Source organism: Sphaeramia orbicularis, chromosome 20, assembly GCF_902148855.1.
Source record: "Sphaeramia orbicularis chromosome 20, fSphaOr1.1, whole genome shotgun sequence".
Classification (NCBI taxonomy): Eukaryota; Metazoa; Chordata; class Actinopteri; order Kurtiformes; family Apogonidae; genus Sphaeramia; species Sphaeramia orbicularis.
In genome coordinates, this window is record NC_043976.1 from 10,949,965 (window position 1) to 10,975,786 (window position 25,822).

The window sequence follows — 25,822 nt, forward strand, 5'->3', positions numbered from 1 at the left end:
TTATATACATTCTCCTGCTTGTTCCTACACACTATCATTTAAGGTTGCAAATGCAGAACCTCAGCTTGTAGTGGAGCCTTTTAACAGCGTGGTTGTAGTACATCTATTTAAGTTAAGGATGTGTTATCCTGGAAAATGAAATGCAAATATGACCGACTTTCTCCAGAAGCTACAAATCAGATAAAACCTTCATGTCGCTTATAAACTACCACAATACTGAATAGTAAAATAATGCAAATTCTGAACACTGGTTGTATTCTCCTTTAAGACCAAAGAAAAAGGATGATTTATTACTTGTTTGTGCAGGGTTATTACCTGGCAAGCTGCTGTAGATGCAAGACAACCTTTTAACAAGAATAAACATCAACTATAGGCTGATTGATAGTCTGGTTTATTCTTATGAGCATCACTCTTAAACATAGATATAGACAGACCAACAGATACATGAACAAAGACAGCGGAAAATGAAAAAATATATATGCATTTTAAAGGAAACCGAAAGAAGTGAAGTGCAGGGTTTTTACAAATGACGTCTTTAAAAAAGAATGCCGGTCAATCCAAGAGCCATATGTTATTTCTGCCATCTGGAGTTTTCAATCAATATTTGTTCACATTATCAATTCCCCCCCAATTCACAAGCTAAGAGACAAGAGTAATGTGTGCTATTAAGAAATAAATAAACCAAATAAGTGGAGCCAATCTGGAAAAACATAGTAGCAGACTTTCACTTGTCCTCGGCTTTAATTTCAATCCAAACCATATTTCTTTTTAAAAACCCAGTCGGTGACGATTAAGTATTTACTGTTATTTTCATTTGCCAGCATCTGATAGTATCTAATGCTAACAGCGAAGGAGATGCCATGTTGTCTTCTGCTTCACAAAAACACAAACATAATGCACAGATTATACATCATAGGTCTATTTTTTAAAACATGAAACTCATAAGCCCAACATTCCATTGACGGCCCTCACAGAAGATTCATAGACAACCCTGCAGCCAAAAAAGAAAAGAAAAAACATAGGTATTACAACAAATCAATGTTATTAATTAAAAGATCTTACAATAAAAGTGATGGATTTGTTGCGTTTTCCATCATTTACCTCTGAACGTCTCCTCCGTCCACAGCTGCAATGGCATGTTTGTGAAGCTGCTGCTGGACAGATACGGCAGCGCTCTTCAAGCCCGCTCTACACTGGCCCGCTAAACAGCAAAACAACTTCCAATCAACAAACCGCGGCCGGAAAAATACAAGATCTGTACCTGAGTTTTCCCTGTTATTAAGAAAATCTGGTTGAACTCACAGTGTCTGATGACGGCGAGCATGTGGAGGACGGCGGCCAATTCGGTCAGACTGTCGATGGCCTCGGAGTCCACAGACGAGCTGATCTCGGTTAAAAATGCCCTGATTTAAAACAAATAAGAAGATACTGCTTACAAATTTGGAAACCTACATTAAATTTAGGTCTTCAGACAGCAACATTACTTTTAGGAAACAAAAAAACAAAAAAACCTCATAAACAGAAATGTACTCTGTGATTTGATAAATACTTCTGAAGGTGCTTCGACATGATTTACCTGGTGACAGAGGATGACTTGAGGATGATGGACAGAAGGATGCTGGTTAGAGGTGGCATATCCTCCACCGATTCTGGGACGATCACTTCTTCAGGATGAGTAATCTTTGGAGAAGAAAAAACAAAAAAAAAAACAAAAAGAGGTCATCTGATTAGGCTGGTGACTAAGTCAGTAATTTGAGGAAGTGAAATAGAGCTGCACAATATTGGAAAAAACTGACATTGTGATTTTTTTTAACCCTGCAATATGAAAAAAGGAGGATATAATGGCTGTGTGGTGACGACGTAAATGGTCAAACAAATTAGTCGTGTTACCTCTCGTTGTGGCGACAGTTCAAGGCACTATCGACACAGAACACGTGTTTCAGTATCATCCTTCTTGGAGCTGAAAAATTCCAGATAACTGACGTTGCTTTTCTTTTTGGCACCAAGTCTGTTTTTGGTGATTTTCTCTTGTTCATTGCTCATTTTTAGCTTACCGGCTGACAGGCTGTAAGCTATTGTTGTCATGCGGCGTCCGGTGTCTTCTGTTGTCGTCGTCCATTACAAAACTTTCAATCGTATTCTTCTCCGAAACTACAATTCCAATTGACTTCAAACTTGGTATACAGCTTCTTTATGATGATGTCAAAAAAAGTTAGTGAAATTATTTGGATCCGGATCTGATACTGGATTTGGTGCCACTTTGAAAAATTTCCCCATTATAAGAGACAGGAAGTGGATCGATGCAATAACTCAGTAAATATAAATGATATCAAGTGTAAATTTCTACAGTCCAGCCCTGATGGGGAGATGACCAAAACATAATGGCCACATGCTGATCAGGATCTTCTTCTGGATCCGGGAACTTACGGAAAATTTAACATGGGCTCTTATGGGGAAAAATTTCAATCGTCTTCTTCTCTGAAACTACAGCTCTGATTGACTTCAAACTTGGTATACAGCTTCTGTATGATGATGTCAACACAAGCTATTGAAATTATTTTGATCTGGATCTGATTCTGGATTTGGTGCCACTTTGAAAAATGTTCCCATTATAAGAGATAGGAAGTGGATTGATACAATAAATCAGTATCAATGATATCAAGTTGAATTAGAATTTTTTACAGATCTGATTGGAATATGACCAAAACATGGGCTATTTCTGTAATATAATAAATACACATAACTGGGTGATAATAAATGGCATCTGGATACATTTCCCAAAGCTTTTAATTTGGCCGGTAAGCTACAGGGCCATTGGTCCTATTTTTTTCTAAATGCTTAGTTTTAGTTTAATTTTATCATATCTTTTATCTTCCTTGCTGTTGTATTCAGAGAAATTAGTGATGCGCGGATCGCCAGGTAGAGTGGGGACGAGAAGCCGACTCTAAACGACAAGTGACTGGAAGTGACGAACCATGAAGTGCCGAAAGACAATTTGACATCAATCCGACATTGACAAAGATACATTTCAGTTAGTTTTGTAAGCACACAATAGTTTCAGTTAGTTATCGTTTTTTTCTTTTAATTATAGTTTTTATTTATTTCAGTTTTAGTTTTCGTCATTTCGTTCGTTTTTGTTAAACAATAATAACCTTGGTGTCAGGTACTCAGGTTGGAATTAGAGGAGAACATGTTGAGTTCATTTTCCTCTTACATTGCAGGACCTGCGATGTGACTATTGTGCATTCGTACATTGCGATGTCAATGCTCAAACGATATATTGTGCAGTTCTAATGTGAAATATTACTAAAATAACAGTGTCTTGTCGCTTTCAGCTCACCTTTTGCAGCATATGTCTCTTCTCAACCACGATGACGGCAAAAAGAGTGGAGAAGACGCCGCTGAGAGGCGCCTGGTTCCAGATCTGAGCTGCATGGAGGAAGTCTGACAGGCCTGATGTGGCCGACTGACACAGCTGTATCAGGTACACAGAGGGAGAGAATTCCAATAGAAAAGATACAGTCAGAGAAGCACAGACAATTAAAATGAATATATTTCCCACTACAGCAAAGGCAAAATGGACCTTTTACACAAGTGGTTTTATTCATATTTTATAAGTAGTGACATGAAAAATAAGAACATTGAAACGGCTCAAAAACAATTTCAAGTAGTTGTACTGGTAAAAGGTGAGACATGAATTCTTTTTATATTTCTAATGTAATACGTACAATGTATAGCAGTGGTTCCCAACCTTTTTGGCTCGTGACCCCATTTTAACATCACAAATTTCTAGCAACCCCAGACATTCAAAAGAGACTTTTTTTTTTTTTTTTTTTTTGCTAAAAGTAATTTGTTTTTCATCATGCTCTACTATGTTGCAAATAAACATTAATTTTAGATGACATTTAGTCTATATAATGTATATTATTATGGACGGAGGCAGAAAAGCCAGGTTTAGATTACTGCACAAAGTGAGAATTTTATTTTCCTTGGTCAGGATATGTACAGTCAGTCCAGCTTGTATTTACAAGGCTGACAATTAATACTGAACAAACAAGAACTCAAACTATGAATTATGAAAGAGCTGCAGCATCTGAAACCGACCACAATGAACATTTGACAGATAAACAGAACCACAGTGCTTCAGTTTCAGCTTCATTGTTTATGTCTTTTATGTATTATGATTTTCTCTCTCAACTCACCATATATTTTAATTATTAAGTTTTTTTTATTTTTATTTCTATTTTTATCAGTTACTAGAAATTTCAGGCGACCCCATTTGAATTCCAGGTGACCCCATGTGGGGTCCCGACCCCAAGGTTGAAAAACACTGATGTATAGTGTTAGCTCTTTTGTTGTATTTTTTATTTACTCTGGTATTCCATTTTTTATTTTGTGTGTGTGTGTGTGTGTGTGTGTGTGTGTGAGGGTGTGTGTGTGTGTGTCATGCTGGTGTTAAACTGTAATTCCCCAGTTTGGGATAACTAAAATACATCTATGTATCAATGAATAAGTGAAGTGGAAACAGACCTTGCAAATAACAATGTGTATGTATATCTGCTTATGTGGACCAATAGGGAGAATATCTTTGAAAGAACTAATTGTAAGTAACTAGAACACTGTATTAGGGTTTCTCCTCCTCTGCCACAGACATGATGAACAGTAGTAGATGGAAAGATGCATTAATATGCACTGATAATTTTCTGAAAATGTTAAAATTTGCAGTACATTGCAGTGGAAACTTGCCTAATGACAGCACATGGGATAACCAAGTAATAGTGCTGGGCGATATAGTGGGTGAACTGGTGTAACCCGTTTTTATTTCTGGTCTGAATACTAGAGAATAGGTACAAAAAAAAAACAAAGCCTCAACACTTCAATTAGTAACAAATTACATGGCATTGTTCACCACTAAAATCCTTCTGAACACTGGTTTTTTAGAGAAAACCCCTATTAACTGTATTCACCCTTTTTAATAGTGGTTGTTATTTATAACACAACAATTAATATAATTTATATTTGGATTATTAGCTGCCAACAGGTGAAGGAAAGGTTCAGGACATGTCAGTTCATCTGTATCATTCATCACAGTCACATCTACTGGCAATTTAGTGACCAGATAACCTATTGAGGGGCATGTCTTTGGACGATGGCTGGAACCCAGAGAACTCGGACAGAACCCATGCAGACACAGAGAGAACATGCACATGGAATGCAGAAAGGCCCACACCAATGTTTGTATATTATATGTGACTAAAATAAGATACAGGTCTATGCTGAGGTAAAATCAATTAAAAATTAAACAGCAATTAAAAAAAACAAGATACATTGTGAAACTGTCAGAATCACAAATAAAAAGGTATTTTTGGTCATACCACCTAGCATTAATAAGCAGTATAATAGGCAAAATAAGACCAGATTATTATTATTATATTATAATTATTAATCTATAATTTACGAGTTTGGGATAAATCCAATCAACCAATGTATTGGGTGCTTACTCTTTAGCCAAATAAAAATTCCAGACTTTTTCAAAACTGCAATTTTTTTCCCCCAAACCTTGACTATATGTACTTTTTGTTTGAGACAGTACCTGTTGTAGAGAAGTTCATGTTAATAAATTCACGAATGAATAAATGTATAATTCACAGTAAATTATGTTTGACTGAGAAATGATTTCAGAACTTATGAAAATCACAAAAGTGCATGGATACCACACAAACAAGTTTTACTACAATCATTCCAGTAGCATCTGGCTAGTGAAATCAAGTTTTTTATATGTTTTCTCATGTATTTCTTATCTTACATGATTATGTGCCTTTGAGCAAATTCTAAAATTCAATTATGAGAAAAAAAAATTCTATTCTTTATTAAGACTTTAACACAAAATTCCAGACTTTTCAAGGTCTGGAAAACAGTGTTTCAAAATTACATACTATTTAAGACTTTTAAGACCTGTGCAAGCACCCTTATCCATCCATCCATCTGTAAATCAATAAGATACATAAATCATTACTGGGGGGGGGGGGGGGGTCGACAATGTCTACGTACCTGTTTTCCCTCCTCCGGCTCCTTTTTGAGGCGGCGAGCCAAAAGTTCTATAACTTTCTGAAAGATGTTAGCTACCACGCCCAGAATGACAGTGGTTGGATTCTCCTGATCTTCCTGATCCTCGGTATCCTCAGGTACATAACTGTCTACCACCTCCTTTAAAATGGGCAGTACAGCAGGAATACACAGGTAGCCAGTCTCTGAAAACAGAGGTAACACTTCAAATAAATACATCAGCTCAGTTTCAGCAACATGTCGTAACTGTGTTGTACTTGTACCCTCAGTGCATTGAGCCTGTTTACATGACCATAAAAGTCTGATAACTGGAATGATTGTAATAATCACATCTTACGTATTTACATGCACTTAAGGAATGCTGGTTTTGACGCTCCAGTCCCTTATCGGTTTTCTTTCGGAGTACGTACATATGTAGCGAGGGTAGACTTAAACTTCCAGTTGTTTTCCGCTCACGTTTGACTATGTAACCTCCATTTTCGATGATTTTAATAGTCTTTACATACACACAGATGTAAAAGAACAAAATAAATCCCATTAACCTGTACACATGCAGGAAGACATCAGAGTACTAGGGACAAATCCTGGTGTGTTAATCCGATTTCTCATAATCAGATTACTGCCGGTACCTGATCTGTTTACATGATCACTTGAATAATCTGATAACTCCAGAAATCAGACAATGATCGGAGTATCACTGCCCTGAAATGTGTAAATATAACCAGAAGTCTTTATTTACAGTATTGTACAGGAAGCTCTTTTAGAGGTAGTTCTTTAGCAAGTGTCTTTTAGAGTATGTATACTAACCTTAATGTCAACCTGGTTACTAACCCACTGTTGTGTTGGGTTTTGGTCTCTGTTTTTTGTCTTCTTGTGCTGTATGTAAAGCTGCTGAATACTTGAATTTCCCTCGGGATTAATAAAGTTTCTATCCATTTATTGGTGTGCGTGTAAACAGGCTCATTGTTTTGTAGATCACCAAAACAGCTAATGCTCACCTGAGAGAAGAATGAGGGAGCACAAGTGGAGGATTTGACCCTTGAATGCCTCATCGCCCAAACCCACAAGCAAAACGTCTCTGCACACAGTCAAGAAGCTCTAGCAAAATGGAAGAAAACATTTAATGCTTCAAAAAGAAAGTACTAAAATAAACAGGGCTCTACAGAGATGAAGCCCACATTTCATTATCGCGTTCATTTCTGCTGGTAGTAGCGGTAGCTGTTTACACTCCTCCACAACGACATGAGCAAGAAAAGTGGGAAAAAAAAAAAAAATGCATGGGTTATTTTCAATATCAGATCACAGCAGTCATGTGGTGACAGGCTGGAGTGTAATGCCACAAATAAGGAAATGAGCTCATTTTAGCATGGCAGGATGAGCAGGAGGAGACATGTACAGAGTGGATGTGTGGACTGGAGCAGAACAATCCATGAGGAGTCTAAATTTACCGAGCAGAACTGGCAGCTCTGGAGGCAGGAGGCAACACAAAACTTAATGTAGTGAATAACAACACACAACTGTGCATCATGTACAGAGTGAGTACAGGTTATGTATGAGAGTAAATGTGAGTTTTATTAAGGGCACGGAAAAAAATACAACCGGCAATTTATGAGCGAGGAGATTTAATTTTTGAGTGTATTTCCCTGCAGCGAAACCATCTTTTGTGTAATGATCTGGCAGTAAATATTTTTATGAATGCACTACAACACTGCATGCAACAATTGGGATCATTAAACTTACAGCAAAATGCATTTTTATCTACAGATGTAATGATTAAGAATTTCATGAGAACTTTGAATGTTATTTGCAGTTTAACCAAAGAAGCTGAAAATATTTCTATGCAGTCATACAAATCCAGACGACCAAAAAAACTTAATTATGATTTGTTCGAGGTGAATATGTACAGAGCCATATTATGCTCACTTCGCTTTTGATCAGTCAATTCTCTGTCAGTGTTTTCTATCCTAAACTGACAGTAAAGTGTGCTTGTGAAACGGTGCTTCTTGGTAAAGCTCACCTCCGTTATCTTTGCAGCAAGTGACTGTGACTTCTCAGACTCCTCCCCGTCATCACTGGTACGTTTAGCCAAGAAGGGCAGCACCCTCTCAGATACCCATGATGCCACATGCTCCAAAGTGAGCAGATAATCCCGACCTTCAGAGGACTGGAAAACAGGCAAATGTTTTTTTTCTTCTTTTTTTACTTTAACTTGTAAGGAGACAAGGCTAAATGTGATATTTAGAACCAGATTTAGAATTAATGGAAAACTGCATTTGGTACTAAAAAAAAAAAAAAAGTTAAAAAAAAATACAGCTGATATTTACTAAAGGGGCACAGTAACATTTGTACATGATCTAACTGCATATGTATTTGTAGGAGTTTCCATTTCAAAGAGTGAAGTTTGTGAGTATTTAAAGGAGTCATGCTTTACTAAGGTTTATGACTTACTGCTGATTGGACCCTACTTAACACCAAAGAAAAGCATGTTTTAACACATTTGTGCCTGGTATGACCATGACAGTTCTGCAGAGGAGGCACTGCTGAGAACAGACAGGAGGCGGTAGAAGAAAAAGATTTTTCTCTACTTGCCTTAATTTATTTTGAAGGACAGAGGAAGGCCTTATCAGAGCAGATCGACTACAAAACAGTTCACATGTTCACCTGAGTTGTTCCCGACATCATTATCAGTCGTGTGCTGATGTAACGGCTCAATGTGTCAAGGTTTTACTTTGACATAGTGATGAGGTGTCAGGCCAAAAAACTCAGATGAAATATTGAAACATTATCAGATATTCAGCTTATCTTTTTCCTGGTCCTTTGGCTGACACAGATAGCGCTCCATTTATATCTGATATTAAAAACAGTATCTGTCATTAAGAGTAAAAGTATTTACCACAAAGGTTTGACCAAAGAATGATATTAATTGCGAATATAAGTCAGACTCAGTTCTATAGCAGCCCGTAAATGTTACATCTCTGTGGGTCTCCTTCTTTAATTTCCTCTGAGGAATGTACCCTCCCCTTCCTGGATTTGCCTCTCTTGCAATGGTGATCCACATCCACCTTCATGAACAGGTTGAAAGTCTTTTACTACCACTAGTTTAGAGTAGGTAACATCCATCCACTACCTCCACCAGTTTTACCACAGAATAGTCCTTCTGCCTCTCTTTTATCAATTCATCAGTGCATTCATCAGGTGTAGATGCATAATTTGGCTGTGTGCTAATTTGTGCTAATCTTGGTTATTACTGAAAATAATTGGCTGCGTCTGTGTTGATAATTTTGTGAGTTGTTAGCAAATTACCTGCAAATCGTGGGCACCTTAGGTGGTGTTTCTGGATTGCATCCTCACTAATATGCTGCCTGAGTAAATGTGGGCAAAACGTGGTCCATTCAGGCTAAATTACTGTAAGTAACAACCACATGTCAAACTGTTCTAGTGAAACTGCCCATGTCCTACATCAATAATGCAAAAAATGAAAATAAAAGTCAGGTAAGCATAAGGTTGAGGGCTTACATTTTGTTGCAGATGTGCACCAAGACGGCCATAGTAAACAAGGGCTTTCAGTGCAGTCTCCACACTTGGACTTTTAGGATCCTCAGTGGAGCTGAGATGAGTGTACAGGACCGACTGTTGACAGAAATATCAGAATTGAGAACTTTTCCTAACACTTAATACCTAGTGCATAAGTACTTACAAAAAGCATCATTACATGGACGTACCCTCCAGTTTCCCAGAACAGTATGGAGCTGCTTGAGTGGGCCCTGACCAAGATCCAGGACTTTATTTCTGGTTTCAGTGTGGCTGAACAGGTACTCCAGGTAAACCAGTGCCAGGTCTGGTTTGGCCTCTACTGTTTCCTGGATCCGTACCTTTCGATTAAAGTTTGCCTTGTCCTGAAGTTGAAAGAGTGTCGAAACATTAAGTGTCTTTTTCAGTTCAGCACAAAAACTCTCTCAATCACAGGAAATATATCACTGGTGTATATTTTTTTTAGAAATGATCTGCCTCAGAGATTAAAAGTGCTAAATGTTATGTATTTTAATAAAATTAACTGGAAAATAAATGATGAAAGTGCTGTTTTGTTGATGTTTTTAAGGTAAATGATAAAGTGTTATTACACATATATGTTGGCTTATGTATATTTATACAACAGATTTATAAATCTTCCACTAGATAGAACCTGTGAAGTGAATGTATTGTAACGTGCAGTGTTTTTTAAGTAGATTTGGTAGCTCTGACACAAATACTCCCTTTGAGTAAAACCCATTCTCTTGCTGATTCTTGAATTTCACATTTTGACCAAAGACTGTAGCTTGGAAACTTCAGCCAATCAGCATTTATGACTTGATTTTTCTTTATCAGTGACTCACACGTGGTAAAATTTCACTACTTTTACTCTGGAAGCATTTTACTTGTAGACCAGTGTATTCAGTCCTTTACGACTACAAGCCATAGCTTTGTGATTATGTAATGACTGACCCCTTGTTTAGGCAGGGCCTCACTGAGCCAGTCAGAGATCAACTCCAGGATGTCAGCCGCCTGGCCCCAGCAACATATGCAGTCCAGCAGCTGGCTGTACTGCTTTGGCACCGCTCCTGATTCCATTCTTCTCAGCTTAGACAGGACACCACAACTGGGAAAGAGAGAGCAGGATGAGATGAACAGGGAAAGCCGGATAATAGCAGTTAAGGAGAAAAGTGTAGGTTTAAACAACTAAAAACTCGAATGGGAATATAAGGGATTAAGATTAGGAAACTAATACATGCATCAATATCCACCTGAATGTTGGAACTGCAGCTGGAGGCATGAATGAAGCCAGTTGTATGAGGGGAGGTGTGCATCGCTCATGCTAGAAAATAAATGACAGTTTTCAGCAAAGAAAAGAGCTGCTACATTAACTGAAATTGTAATGTCAACCTGTGCAATGATATAATCACAAAAGGCTGCAATTTAAAATGTACAGCATATGGAAAAAAGGTAAAATCAAAGTTGCTTCTTTTTTGTATTTTATTTACAAATTTAAGTTTGCCCCACGACCCTAGTTAGGATAAAGCGAGTTCAGATAATGAATGAATGAATGATTTTAAGTTTGTGCACTTAAAAGGATAAAATACAGATTTCAAAATAATCAGAAATCTACATTGTTCTTCATATCCACAAAATAAACTCAATTTGCAATGTGATTTTTTTTGACCACCACTTGTGCAGTGCAAATACTTCTGATTGGAACAAAATAGTGATAGGCCTAATTAATAATGGAATCTGACCTCAAATGCAATAAAATATTTGGCCAGGACACTGCTAAACTTGGCAAAAGTAAACTTCTGGGCCTCCTTGTTGTGCTTCAGTGTCTTCTCTACACTTCTCCACAGTATGACCACAACCTCCAGCAGACCAGATACCACAGCCACATCTTTTTTCAGCAGAACACGCTCAATCTGGAAAAAAAAAAACAATACAACTCTAATTTAGATCACTACAAGCTCAGGTACACTGAAAATACTATTACTGTCATCTCATCTCATTACTTCTAAACAACCACTGTTTGGAGGGAAAATTAGCATACAGCATCCTAACAATGCATTAAATTATCATTTTAAACGGTTATGAACAAAATGCTGAGTACGTTATCTTATTTAGTCAGTTGTATTTAAATAACTGCAGGTCTCTTACAGTGCTGTTCTCCTTGTTGCTTTCATTCATGTCAGTTATGTCACATTCATTTTGGATGCAGCTGTTCAAAACACGGCGAATGGCCAACATCAGCTTGACTGAAAAAACAAGAAACACAAAAAGATTGTCATAAACAACTACTACCAATGTAAAGTAATAAATAATTCTGCCACTTTCAGAGTGCTTACTTATGTTAGTGGGGGCTGTGTGTTTGTAGGCGTGCTGATAGAACTTTCTGGCAGCCATAGAGTTCATCTGGATGAGCGTGATGCATCGACAACACCATTCCTTCTCAGACTCGTTGACAGGGAAAAAGGACTTAAAGAGCAGATCGACAATGCGCTTGGAGACTGACTGGGAATCAATAGCCAGGCGGGCCAGCAGGTGGTCCATGTTGCACACGTCCCAAAACTTGAAAGTGGTAGACATGGTGGGAAAAAAAGGAGAGTATTAAGGTGCCAAACAGGAATCGTGTAACAGACTGTGTGTAAGTGTAATTTTATTAAAGCAGCCCAGGATGTGCATCTGCCAGTAAAATGAATCATCAGTATCAACAATGTGACTGAATAACTAACTACAGTTTCAGCAGGATGTCTGAATATATCAGGCATTTAAAATTATGCTTTTAAAGAATTTTTCAAGATGATTTTTAACTCAAATGAAGGTAATTAACTCTCCACTTACCTTGGCTGCACGCACTGCCTTCACCTTGAGAAGCATGTCAAGGAAAGCTATGCGGACTTTCTCCGAATTGTCATGAAGGCTATACTTGAGATTAGGCAGGAGTTTTTCCAACAGTGGATGGCTGAGAGCGTTGTCTAGGACAATGGCCAGACACTGTGGAGAGCATTATACAACCCACAAATTATTACTTCCTCCTGCATGTAATCCAGTTTTTCCTCCTTTAACCCATAAAGACCCAAACAGCCACTGGTGACCTAATCATCAAACTAATCCCATCAATACATGCAAATAATTGGTGCAAAATGCAGTTTGTCACCTTTTCATGGTCATCAGATATGACCCATTTGGATGTTCAGAGGCTCCGTAGTGAATGTGGAAATACCGTCATCTTCTACATCATTAATTCACCAGTAAAACCCATCAGTGACAGTGGATGGAGACACTTGTTTTAACATTCAGTTATTAGTATCTTTGCTCAAAAAATCCCTTTTTCTTCAGTTTTCTCTGTTTCTGATATACATAGGTGTGATGCTTTGCATAGGCTGAGCTTTAATGAACATCTACATGATCAGTGAATTAAATATTGAAAACATGTGATTTTCACTGAAAACAATGCAAAATACAGTGGATAACATTATAATAAATGGTGATAAATCACTTAAGAAAGGGTAAATCTGCAGAAAAGTTCATTTGGGAACTGCCACAAAAGTAGTGCTGGGTCTTTATGGATTAATGCAGCATTACAAAACAGCAGAAGAATTCTTAGATAATGTTAGTCCCAAAAAACTCAATCTGGTTCCTATCTTATAATTTAATTACTGTGAATTGTAGAAGGCGTCCTACAGTATTCAGTTTTCATTGTCTGTACTATTTCTCCAACCAAACAGAGAAAAACATCTGTGTCCTACCTTGAAGACTGAACAGCGGACATCAGGGGAACTAGCGTCAGTAGCTAGCTCCATCACGATCTTCTTTAGGAAGTCTGTGATAATTGTAGGAGGGAGAAGCTCCCAGCACTTGGCCAGAATTTTACAGACCCCCAGGATAGCACTGGAGCGCACGGTGGGGTGAGGGTCATCAAGGAGGCCCTGAGAAGGACAGAGTCATTAATTATTGTCTAATGAATTTAGATAGAAAAAAAAGAAGAGACCAGGGTACTTTGTGATCATAAGGCTATGACTTTTCTGGAATTACTAATGAGTGATGTTATCATATAAGAAGTGCTTACCATTGCTATGTCCAGCTGCTTTTGAATGGCTTTATCTATACCCTCATTGTTCATATCTGGATCGTGAACTGGGAAAGCCTCAGTGAAAATCAAAGTAGCATTTGCTCGCACTTCATAGTTTGGCACCTGTGAAGATCAAATCGTAATAGATTAGACAGATAAGTGGAGGAATAAAAGCAGTTCTCCGTGATAAAGGAAATATAAGTGAAACTGTATGTACACTTAGTGCTTTCCAGAGGATAGGCTTGTAGAGATTATACAGCATCTTGTCCACCTTGTGGCAGCCCTTCCTTGCGTGGAAGTAGCTCACTACCTGTATGTCAGAACAGGGAAGAGAGAATACGGTCACAATGTGAGCATACCATGATAGGACACAGAGTAAAAAAAGTGAATTCAGCACAGCTCAGTAACTTCTACAGATAATAAGTCTACCTGTCTGACTTTGGCATGAACAGGAGAAGTTCTAGGGAGCAGGATAGCATTCTGCATCAAGTCCTGAATACAGGAGCTCTCCATATTTTCCAAAAAGTCCCCACTAGCCTTCTTCCATCCTCTGAAGTAGATCTCCATAATATGAGCAACCATGGTCCTTAACAGAATAAAACAGAGCAGTCAGTAACATGACGAAAATGTAGTTATCAGTTAAACTCAAGTAAACTTCTTACTTGCTGTAGAACTCCAGCTGGTTCTTGATGGTGCCATGAATAACACAGATGAAGTTGACATCCCAGCTGAAAAGAAAGACCAGGAATCGCTTTCCCTGTCAAAACATATCCATTATCAGCCAAACAAAAATCAAATAAGTCAACAATTAAATAAAGTCATTACAGTAACACATGTAAATAGACACTGTGCCTTGTTATTGCTCTGCTTACATCATCATTTCTGATGTAATTGAGAGAGTGAAAGCATTGAAGCAACAGGTCAGATATCTGCTTGTTGTCCTCTGATGTGTAGTCCAGATCCAAAAGCACCTCATGGAGACTCCAAACTCTTTGGATTTCAACACCCTGAAAACATTCAGAAAGCAGAAAAGTGTTTACATACTCAAATCTGACATCTAACATCCTGGTTGACAGAGATTTGCAGTATTATGGAAAACATCAATATATTCACTATCCATCCTCTACACATCTTTCCAAACCATCTCTATCTGGCCTCTCACTTTGTCCCCTAGTGTCTAACCTGAGCTGTCCCTCTGATGTGCTTGTTCCAGTCTGTCCTTATTACACAAGAAAATCTCAACATCTTCAGCTCTGCCTCCTCTGAGTTCCCACTCTTTCCCTAAATTTGGAAATTATTTTGCAGGACCTTTTCAGGACATTTTCAGCCGCTACAGAGACAAGTTATCATGTCATACACTAACACATTTTTTGGAAGTGTTCTTTTCAACAGTTGTAACTTGTATTTACCCAGATTTTTTGTATGTTTATTACTCAAACATTTGATGTGCAGTCTACGGCTATAATATATATATATATATATATATATATATATATATATACACACACACATACACACACACTCACACACACGGCTGCTCATAAACGCTCACTTCCTTTCTCAGCCTGGCTTCCACCACTCTTTCCCACAACTTCATCGTGTAGCTCATCAGTCTTATATCTCTGTAGTTTCCACAATCCTACGCATCACCCTTGTTCTTAAAAATCAGCACCTGCACACTTCTCCTCCAATCCTCAGGCGTTTTCTTCTGAACCAAGGTCCAATTGAACAGTCTAGTTAAAAACTCCACTGCCATCTTTCCCAGACACTTCCATACCTCCATTGGTATGTCATCAGGGCCAACCTCTTTTCCACCCTTCATCCTCTTCAAAGCTTTCCTCCTCACTAATCTTTTCTACTTCACAATGTTCACCTCTTCCACCCTTCATCAGTTCCTCAAAGTACTCCTTCCATCTTCTCATCACATCCTCCTCACTTGTTAACATATTTCTAGCTCTATCCTTAATCACCCTAACCTGCAGCACATTCTTCCCATCTCAATCCCTCTGTCTCGCTAATCAGTTGGCATCCTTTTCTCCTTCCTTAGTGTTCAACCTCCTGGAATATATACAGTAGAGCTAGCGATATGTGCAAAAAATTAAATCAGATTTTTTTTTTCCAGTGTTATGGATGATTTAATAGTTTAAATTGCTAGTTCTCTTAAAGTAAAATAGCTAATGTCTTATACTTACTGGCTTCTTCAAAGCAAAGCTCTTCTGCAGAGAGAGGAGAAAAGCTGTGTGACCAAACTGTTCTTTGCCCTGCAGTCCTTTCTTCCACCAGGCCTCGCACAGTGTGTGAATATGTGAGTGAAGTGGTGCCTCTGAGACAGGCATCGACACCAGAACATCTGCAAGAAAAACACAAAAACAGCCTTAACTTTTGAAATGACAATACGAGAAGACAAATTAATTTACAAAACTGATAAACTGGTAACAACACTCACCATGAAGAGTGTGGACAATATCCAGAAGGGCACTGTATGTGTCACCATCTTGTAAGACTTTTACAGACACCGTGGCCACTAGTGTAACACCATCCACAACAGTCATAATATGTTTCTGAACAAAGAAAAAGGTAGAAAATAGAAAAAAAACACAGATATATAGTAAATATGTACAAATAACTATGTTGTCTGTTTTCTGTAAAGCGACAAAGAACTGAAAATACATTCATACATGAAACAACAAAAACAAAAACCTTAAACAGGGTTCCCACACTGTCCCTGAAATTATTTTCCAGGACTTTTCCAGGACGTTTTCAGCTGCTACAGAGACAAGTTGTCACATTATACACTAATATATTCCCCCTCATTCTTTGGAAGTGTTCTTTTCTACAGTTGTAACTTGCATTCACCCAAATTGTTTCTATGTTTATTACTCAGACATTTGATGTGCAGTCTATGGCTATAATTTATCTATGAAAAATAATTATGAAAAATGTATCACAGAATAATGAAAACACACTCCGCGTGCTTTTACAGATTACAGCATAGCACTTCATTAGCATGACAAACTTGAGTTACAATGTTCAACTGGGCAATTCCCAACTCAACTTAGTCTTCTGCATGTCCTCTATAGATATTTGTATATTTTCAATAAATCACTGAAAAACTATTTGTTTCATCTCAGTTTAGGCACACAAAGTTACAAGGCAGGGGGAGGATAAATAATTTCCCAGGATAATGTAACCATTTCCAAGCCATTTGACCTTTTTTCTCATTTTCCATGTGTTTTCCATGACTGGAAAATCGGTCAATCATTTTCCAGGTTTTCCAGGACGCGTGGGAACCCTGCTTAAAGGAACACTGTAAACTTTATTTTGATATAAAAGCAACTCAAGAGTACTTCATTTAAGAGTTATTGATTACATTTTCTGCTCTTTACAATACGTAAGTGTCAACTCACAGGGTCTGCAGATGACTCCACTTCCATGCCCTCTTCTTTGTCCTCCTTCCAGCGCTCGGGAGGAGACTTCAGCAGGACATCCTGAAGGAGAGACACAAGTCTTCCCCACAGAGACTCTCGCTGGTCTCTGGACATCTCCTGCACCACCTCCTCAACATCAAAAGGCTCTGTCTTGTCCTTCTGCTCAACAACACAGACAGTGGTACACAGTCAAATTGACAGACACATACTGTGACAACTGCAAAGAGTAGTTTAAATGTGTGTTTACAGAACCTTTTATTTTCAGAAGTATAAGGCAAACAGAAAATGTATTATAAACTATGATAATAAATGGCGACAGCTGTTTATGCAAAAGGTTTATCTTTATAGTACATGGTTTAAGCCAGGGTCAAAGTGCAATATATACTTAGCTCTACTGTTTCCTTTTTGTTTTGTTTTTCTCGGTTGGTGACATGTCTGTTTTTATACTGTATATATATTTACACTTCCTTTCTTCTTTAAACTTTTGCACTACGCATCACCAGAGAGTTGTCACTTACAATTTCGTTGTACATATGTATAATGACAATAAAGGCATTCTATTCTATTCTATTCTATTCTATTCTATTCTATTAAGTCAGGACTACTGTATATTCAGTTAACCTACATGTATGAAGGAAAATAAATACCTTAATCCTTTACTTTGTCTATGCACAATACACTTAATGAATGGGGTGAAAATGATGCGTTATAATACTCAGATTACCTCATTCTGCAGGCTTTTAGAGTTTAACTACTTTACTTACGTGAAGCTGGATAAAGCGAAGGAAGTCCTCCACATTTTCTTTACAGGCGGCTTGTAAAAACGCCTCTCGTTTGGACATGTTGAACGTTTTTCAAGCAATACGTATATTTTCTGTCAAGCAGTGACGGTGTTTATTTAACGAAACAACGTTGTAATTTAAAGTCACACACAAAAAGCGCTACCTTACTGTAACCTGACCAAAACAAACATGGCAGACTGCTGTCTTCAGCGTTAAAAGTGTTATTTACGAAACTTAATCCAAGACGTTAGAAACAAACAGATGGTAATAAGATATCTAAAAATGAAACTGTAAAATATCTATAACAAACATAATTCATTACCTTTTTATTTATAATTTCATAAAGAAGTGACCGCCAGACAACAACATTCCCTAACAGCCGCCGACCCGCGCAAATTTGTATGAACGTCTCATTCCGTCATGACGTCGTACGTATTGGTGACGCAGACGTCTAATTGTTATTCTTATTTTTAGCCACATGATGGCGACAAATCAACGCATAAAATCTACAGGCGTTTCTCAGAAATTATGGTGGCATTACCAGAAGCTACAAGTCTTTACAAAACCGAACATTAACCCTTTCATGCATGAATTATGAGAACCTTAGTCAAGATTTTTTTCTTCAGTGTTCAGCCATGAAAAAAACAATGCAATCGAGTTTTTTTTTCTATAGTTACAAAAATATCCATGCATTTAATTTTTGAAGTAAACAAACGTGTTTAAAACCCAATATCAGAAAGTGATATGAAAACAATAAAATAAAAACATTTTTAATGCTGCTAATCTGATGTCTTCTCACATTTTAACATATTCTAATGCTACTAATCACTCACTTCATGGAGATAATATGCAAAAAAAAACCTTCTTGTCTACCAAATAACAACTGATTTACACTCAGACATGTTAGTGCAGATCAGGTTTATCAAGAACAGTAAAGTTACAGTAATGATCTGAATTACAGTGTATGGGATGGTGCATAAGTGTCCACTGTGTTGGCTGATATGGAACTAAAACAACAAAACCCATTAATATACAAGAGAACCGCTGGAGAAGAACTGTCCACTGGAGTGGACAGTGCATGAAAGGGTTAAAATCAGCCATTAGGGTCTATTATTGGACACAAAAAATTTGATTAATTTTAAAAAGCAATCAGAATAGTTTTCACAAGAGAAACCATTTATTCTTCAAAAGTCATGAGGCATCATATCATTCAAAATTATAACATTAAGAAGGCAAAATTACATAGTGAGTTTTTTAAGGCACAGGATAGATAACAAGAAACAAAACAAGTTTTCAAAAGCTCAAACAAACAGTTATATCAGCATGGCGGAACATGTACAAGCCTATAACATAGCTGTTTCATCTCAACAATAAATCAGACAGCCAAGCTCAGATGCAATCATTTTTCTCTATAACTCATGTTGTTCAACTCACATTTTGTTTGAACATTAGCCAAACCATTATGTTCATATCATACATTTGTCCATAGCCCTAAAATGCCCACCTCGGCTTCAGAATCTGAGACACGCTCAGACGAACCAATATTGCACAGATCTCCAAAAACATACGGAGCATTTGTTTTAATCTTTGCATATTGTGCATTCCATGTTTGTAATCAAGCATAAAGAACAACAAGAGGTAAACAATCAAATAACACTGCATGACAAAAATATCAAATGAAGACTGCTACCTAAAACCCACTTTTGTGACTGTATCTTCCTTTGGTAAGGGTTTTCTTAAATAACCCCCCAAAAAATTCACATTTTAGCAAATTGGACAAAAAGTAGTATCATTTTTAATGAGTTAATTTAAATATAACTTCCATTAAGGAAATATAATGCCATGAAACCCCTGCAAACTGTTGTAAATATATATGAGCAATTTGATTATTTACATAACACTGAAACGAGGCAATTCGTGTGTTTCAACACAGTATGTTACAACATGTTATCATATAATAATGATCTTTAGGAAATGTGTTACATGCTGAAAATCTTGAAAAAATTAACATAAATATAACAAAATCATGTGCCCTTAAATTAACAGTGTCACTATATTACAGTAGAGGGAGGGTATCACTATGTGAGGAGAGGGTCTTGAATACTCCTGATGCTTAAAGACGACAATCCATCTTCACTCAGTTCATACCTGAAACACAAAATAACGAATTAAAACATTAAACTGTCAGATGTATGCATAAAGAAATAACTCAAGAATGCTCTGGGTATCAATAAAATGCAACTTAATCACCATTGCGTCCACCCTTTTGATATATCTTCTCCACTTAAATCTACCAGCACCTGCAAATGTGGAAAAACACACAGAGTAAATGTGGTTATAGATTTTATAGGATCATAATAGCATGCAGGCAGGAAAGTCATGCAGGCGTTACCTTTCCCAGAAGCCCTTTGTGTTTGGACAGAAGGCTCCCGCCGTTTTTCACTGCTACATCCAGCGTCCTCCTGTGAAGCTCCACCATAGAAACACTGAACTCAAACCTAGACAAACACAAATCTATATGTTAATGTTGGATCATTCTCCAACAAGCTAGTCAGTTCAAATCAGTATGTTTTCATTTAGTATTATACGTTATCATGCTGCATAATGAGCCCAAATCAGATATTCCAACAAACAGATCCATCGTGTGTTGATCTTGTCTACACTTAAATCCTCCAAAAAGCACTTAAAATTCCCATCATGAGCTCCACATAACCCGACCAATTAAATGTGCCCAGAACAGTTTTTTAACACAACACTAAGTCCCACATTAATACAATTTTCAACACAACCAGAAACAGGTTATAGACGGAGACATTTAATAAATCTACAGCTATAAACATTCAAGCAAGGGCAGGATGTGTGTTTGTGATGGCAAAATATGGCAATAATAATATATTTTTATTAAAATTTTATCAGCACAGTCCATCTCCACAGAGTTTACTGAGCATGCGAAACATTTACCCCATCTATATTTCATGTCTAATCATGGTGATTTCAGTGTCAGCATAAAACTTCCAAAAGTCATCTACAGCAGCGATTCCAAAACTTTTTCAATGGAAAAATCTATTTTCTGTCTCCTCAGGGCATAAGTTTACAAAAATATGTTATCTGTTGGATGAGCTGATTAAATGTGCTTTGCTGGAATATCAGAAGGTCAGTCACAGATTCCAACATAATGTCACCAACACTGACACGTAACAGTAATTAGACAACAACACACTAGTCACCTACTAAATGGCACAGGAAATAAACCATTTAAATGCCAGCAGAGACAAGCAAACACATGACCGTCTGATTTTCTCTCCAAAGGTCTTTCCTGAAAGTTCAAGTATTTTGATTTTCTGTATTATGAAAGCCAAGTGGCCTCTGTGTGCATACATGCATGTATACTATAAACAAAAAGTTAAGGATATTTTTAATTTTTGGGCTATTTTTTTTCAGTTGGAATTCTTGCACAGTGCTTTTTACTTTGTTCTGTGTGAATTGAATTGAACCACATTTTTTTTAATGACCAGATATAGTTTTATTTACAAACAGTAAAAATGACCAAAAAAGAAGACAAAAAAAAAAGAAAGAAATATCCTTAACTTTTTGTTTGTAGTGTATGTGTGTCTGCTTTGTGAATGAAAAACAGGAGAGAGCTAGCCCTTGCCATTTGGACTACTTATGCATTTTGGGTCAAGGATCAGACATGGAAAACTGCTTATTTATACCACCAACACTTTTTGAGTTTTGAGTTTTTTCGCACAACAATGCGATATACCAAACCCCATTCACATACATGGGAACAGAATACTGACAGCTGATTGGCTGAAATCATCCTCACTCTAACATAGAGTGAAGAGGGTTGGGTTTTATGTTACAATATCTAGAAACAACTCTTCTTAACTCTCACATTTCTGAGATTTCAGCAACAATTTCCACATCAAAATGTTGGAAAAACTCTTCTTTCAAACACTTTTCACATTTTAATCTTCAAACCTTTTGTTTTTGATCTACTGACCTCTAAGTGCACAGAGTGCTGATTTTCTTCTCATTCACTCCAATGTTAAATTTCTGTCACTACCATGTTTAACAAACACTACTTTCCCACAGTCACTGCTTATTCACTTGTGATTTTTGTCCACATTTTTTCCATCAATACATTCATCAGATTCACCACAAGCCTCACCTTCAAGAATTTTTGAGATAGGATGTACAGTTATGGATTGACAGCAGTTTGTTTGACAGGTGGTTTCTTAGTGCATTTAACATGGACACTCATGCTTCCTCTATAAAGACCCATGTTAAAAACTGTACAAACAAATCTTTCTGGAATTTAAGCAACAAATTACAGATCAAATTGTTGGAAAAACTCTTTTCTTTCAAAGATTATTCACATTTTTATCTTAAAACATTTTGTTTTTGATCTACAGGCCTCTGAGCAGACAGATCAAGTAATGTCAGTATCATGAAATCATGCAGTAATGATGTAAAGCCCTTTCAAACAAATATATAAGGTAACTATGAATAACCAACTATCATCACAGCCACTCAACCAACTCAGCAAGTTAACTTTTACTCCAGTTATGGCAAACTTCTAAAACAACTCAGCTCCCCATTTTATCAACTCTACTGCTTCTAGAACTCGTGCATTCCCACGGGTCAACACAATAGTTAATTATAAATTTCCAGCTTGTTCATCCTTTATGATTCATTACTGAGTATTTCTTCCGCATTATTATTATTCTGTCTTTGGTATCTCCAACACTTATTAACTCTTCCAAAGACCACATTGTAATCCATGCACATTATATTATTATTAGGTATTTTATGAAGCAAATTAGTGACTCAAAAAAGCCTACGACTTTTCAACAGATAAAGTAAAACAGCTAAACTACTGAGTTTCAACCAATATTTTTTATGTATTCTTTCCGTACATCTTATCTTATCTTATCTTATCTATAAATTCTCTGTCGATGGACCTTCCTAATAAACTGCTACCTTATTTTCAGATTACAAGCATCTAGATGATGTGATGATGGTGTGTAAAATATGCAGATACTATAAAATCTAAACCCACGTTTGATCATAAACAGGGTTAAGGGTCCTCTTCATTGTGCTCGTCTTCCTTCTCCCCGTCCGGCTTTTGTCAGGCAGCAAATAGAGGCGGATGAAGGGATCTGAGCCATCTTTGGTGAAGGCTATCAAGTTACTGAGGACACACAGGACGAAACAGTTTTAATCTGTGTGTATTTAATATTGAAAGAGTAGACCCACAGAATGCACTGAAGGAACGATAGAGATCTGAGCCAGAAAATGACAAAAGCCCCAGTTGATTTCCCAGTAAAACTCTAATGAATTGCGGTGTAGGATGGCAGACTTGTAACTCACCGGCAGGAGTGAACCACCACGATGAGTTTGTTCCTCTGAGAGCTGTGTCGAACAGTCAGCTGGATCTCACCCAGGGGGTACTGGCTGGGGGCCGAACCACTACAAACACAACACAGACAGTGTCACTTTTACACACTGAAATTATAAAGCACATGTGCATGTATGTGGAGATGGATGGAGATTAGATTAATTTTTTTTTTTTTTTAAATTAGATTAGATTAATATTAACCTGTCAATGTGTCAGTGATGACTGCAGGGATTAAATAAATTACACTGGTATTAAAAATAGTCATAATAAAGGGTTCCTACAGGTTTCTACAAGTTAAATTTAAGCCTTTTTAAGACCTTTTTAAGACTGCTTAGAACAGAATTTAATGTCCATTTCACAGCTTATTTCACAGCCATACTAGCAAAAATTTATGACTCCTACTCATGTCAGCCAGGTCAAGAATGATCTTTTCTCCATCCAGACATTATTAAACTTGCACTTCCTCATGGTTCCTTTTTGCTCGCAAGCCATCCCTTAAAGTTCCTAAAGTCAGCTTTCTTGGCTCCACGTGTGTTGGGCTGAGTGTTCTGTGATCATTTCTCACCGGGGGCTGCAAAGTTAGCGATAACTGGTTCCTAATTTCACTATAAATTGTTGAGTTGGAACAGATAGAACGGAAAAGACCACGGGTCTCAAACATGCGGCCAGGGGGTCAAATGCAGCCCACCAAAGGTTCCAGTGCGGCCCGTGGGATGAATTTGCAAAGTGCAAAAATTCCACAGTCAAGGCTGTTGAACTCATTTTAGTTCAGTTTCCACATATAGACCAATATGATCTACAGTCAAATAATAATAGCAGAATAACCTATAAAAAATAATGACTCTATATTTTCTTCTCAGTTTGATGTGAAAAACATAATATTACAGTATGCCTGTAAATAATGACAACTTCAAATTTTTGTCTTTGTTTTAGTGCAAAAAATAACATTAAATTATGAAAATATTTACATTTACAAACTATCCTCTAACAATAAAACATGAATAATCTGAACAAATATGAACAACCTGAAATGTCTAAAGTAAATTAAGCACAATTTTAACTATTTTCTGCCTGTTCCTAAGTGTTTAGTGTCTTTGTAGATCTGATCCATAATGCACATGTAGAAATGATAAGTTGAGGCATAATATTGTTAAAATTGCACTTATTTTTCTTAAGAAATTTCAGTTTTTTCAAGTTATTCACATCTTTTTTGTTTGGATAGTTTATAAAAGTAAATATTTTCATAATTTAATGGGTGTTTTTTTGCACTAAAAGACAGACAAAAATTTGGAGTTGTCATTATTTACAGGTTAATATGCTATTATTTTACTGGTCCGGCCCACTAGAGATCAAATCGAGCTGAATTTGGCCCCTGAAAGAAAATGAGTTTGAGGCACCTGGAGTAGACTAATGTTACTGTGTTTGCAGCTTGAACATTTAACAGACACATTTAAACACAATACAGTGAACAAGTTTATGACAACATAATTTAAGACATACTGTATCAAATTTAATACCTTTTAAAAAGTTTTTTAAGGTATTAAATGCAGATTTGTAAATTGAAGACTTTTAAGACTTTTTAAGACCCCACAGGAAACCTGTGATAATATGTCATATGTGTCATTTACTTCTGTAGGTGACGAAGCCTTTGCTGAAGCTCCAACGTGGCAAAAGGTAGAGAAATGTCCGACGCCAGGCTGGGTGTGGACTCCTTATGGGGCAGGTGTTTCTGGGAGCTGGACATACAGGTGCTCAGGTTGGACATACTCCGAAGGGGACTGGCTGAGTAGGGTTCCCCGTCCCTGTGGTGGAGACTGAGAGTGGAGGCGTCCATAGGCGGCGGAGGCGTGGGTACGGGCAGAGGGGAGGCGGAGGCTGACCGTCTCTTGGGGGGCACAGGGTTTGGCTGCGTCGCGCTGGACTTCCTGACCTGGACGGAGGACGGCTGGTCTGAGGATCCCTGCTTCTCCAGGCACAGGATCTACAGCGAGATGCTGCTGTTACTTAAATGCACCACTGAACGACACAGGAAATCACTCCTGCCTGTGGTCATTAGACTGTTCAATTCCACTGTATATCCTCATAATTCTAATTACACACTATATTCTTGCAGATTTATTATGTATATTTCTTTAAATATCATATTGTTCATATATTGTCAAGTACATATTGTTCACATTGCTGTTTTGCTGTCTTAATAGAGTGTTTCAATAGGTATATTTGGTATATATACATATATTCAGAGCTATATATATATGTTTGTATATTTAGAGCTTTATATATATATATATATATATATATATATATATATATATATATATATATATATATATATATATATATATATATATATATATATATACATTTCTTTTTTTGCTGTTGTATTGATGTCTTTCCTGCTACTTTTTATTATACTTGAATGCAGCAACTGTAACACCCAATAATTTCCCCCTGGGATTAATAAAGTATTCAGATTCTGATTAACCATGAACTACAGCACAAAACAATGTTTCACTCATTCAACTTGTTCTCCGAGTCAAGTCAAAATGCCTCT

General features: G+C 37.1%; 2 protein-coding genes across 3 annotated transcripts in view; both read right to left on the reverse strand.

Annotated features, from left to right (window-relative positions):
• Positions 1-517: 517 nt before the first annotated feature.
• On the reverse strand, positions 518-18,267 carry ncapg2 (non-SMC condensin II complex, subunit G2). The gene is made up of 27 exons (XM_030123114.1): positions 18,190-18,267; positions 17,850-17,959; positions 17,065-17,244; positions 16,104-16,218; positions 15,850-16,007; positions 14,530-14,664; positions 14,320-14,414; positions 14,087-14,243; positions 13,875-13,967; positions 13,655-13,780; positions 13,335-13,514; positions 12,427-12,579; positions 11,931-12,153; positions 11,743-11,840; positions 11,337-11,507; positions 10,848-10,918; positions 10,549-10,702; positions 9,789-9,962; positions 9,583-9,696; positions 8,084-8,230; positions 7,065-7,164; positions 6,052-6,251; positions 3,341-3,475; positions 1,577-1,680; positions 1,303-1,403; positions 1,102-1,201; positions 518-991 (listed from the first exon to the last, which is right to left on the reverse strand). Exons 2-27 carry the CDS (start codon positions 17,925-17,927, stop codon positions 940-942), a joined length of 3,414 nt encoding a protein of 1,137 aa, XP_029978974.1. The 5' UTR covers positions 17,928-17,959; positions 18,190-18,267; the 3' UTR covers positions 518-939.
• Positions 18,268-19,021: 754 nt separating this feature from the next.
• esyt2b (extended synaptotagmin-like protein 2b) overlaps positions 19,022-25,822 on the reverse strand; it is a 52,935-nt gene continuing 46,134 nt past the window's right edge. For both annotated transcript variants that reach the window (XM_030123118.1, XM_030123117.1), the window contains 6 exons: positions 24,897-25,249; positions 23,241-23,339; positions 22,930-23,061; positions 20,260-20,365; positions 20,118-20,167; positions 19,022-20,015 (listed from right to left, as the gene is read on the reverse strand). In XM_030123118.1, the coding sequence (XP_029978978.1) occupies positions 19,946-20,015; positions 20,118-20,167; positions 20,260-20,365; positions 22,930-23,061; positions 23,241-23,339; positions 24,897-25,249 (810 nt within the window). In that variant the 3' untranslated portion in view covers positions 19,022-19,945. The remainder of the gene's footprint in view (positions 20,016-20,117; positions 20,168-20,259; positions 20,366-22,929; positions 23,062-23,240; positions 23,340-24,896; positions 25,250-25,822) is intronic.

Excerpts from the sequence above, each read along its gene's own strand:
- ncapg2 (XM_030123114.1), bottom strand. The coding sequence starts at position 17,927 with ATGTCCAAACGAGAGGCGTTTTTACAAGCCGCCTGTAAAGAAAATGTG. Across the intron at positions 9,697-9,788 it reads CTGTTCTGGGAAACTGGAGG|TCGGTCCTGTACACTCATCT; the intron begins GTACGTCCATGT and ends TTCTGTCAACAG. Across the intron at positions 1,681-3,340 it reads AGAGACATATGCTGCAAAAG|ATTACTCATCCTGAAGAAGT; the intron begins GTGAGCTGAAAG and ends TCTTCTCCAAAG.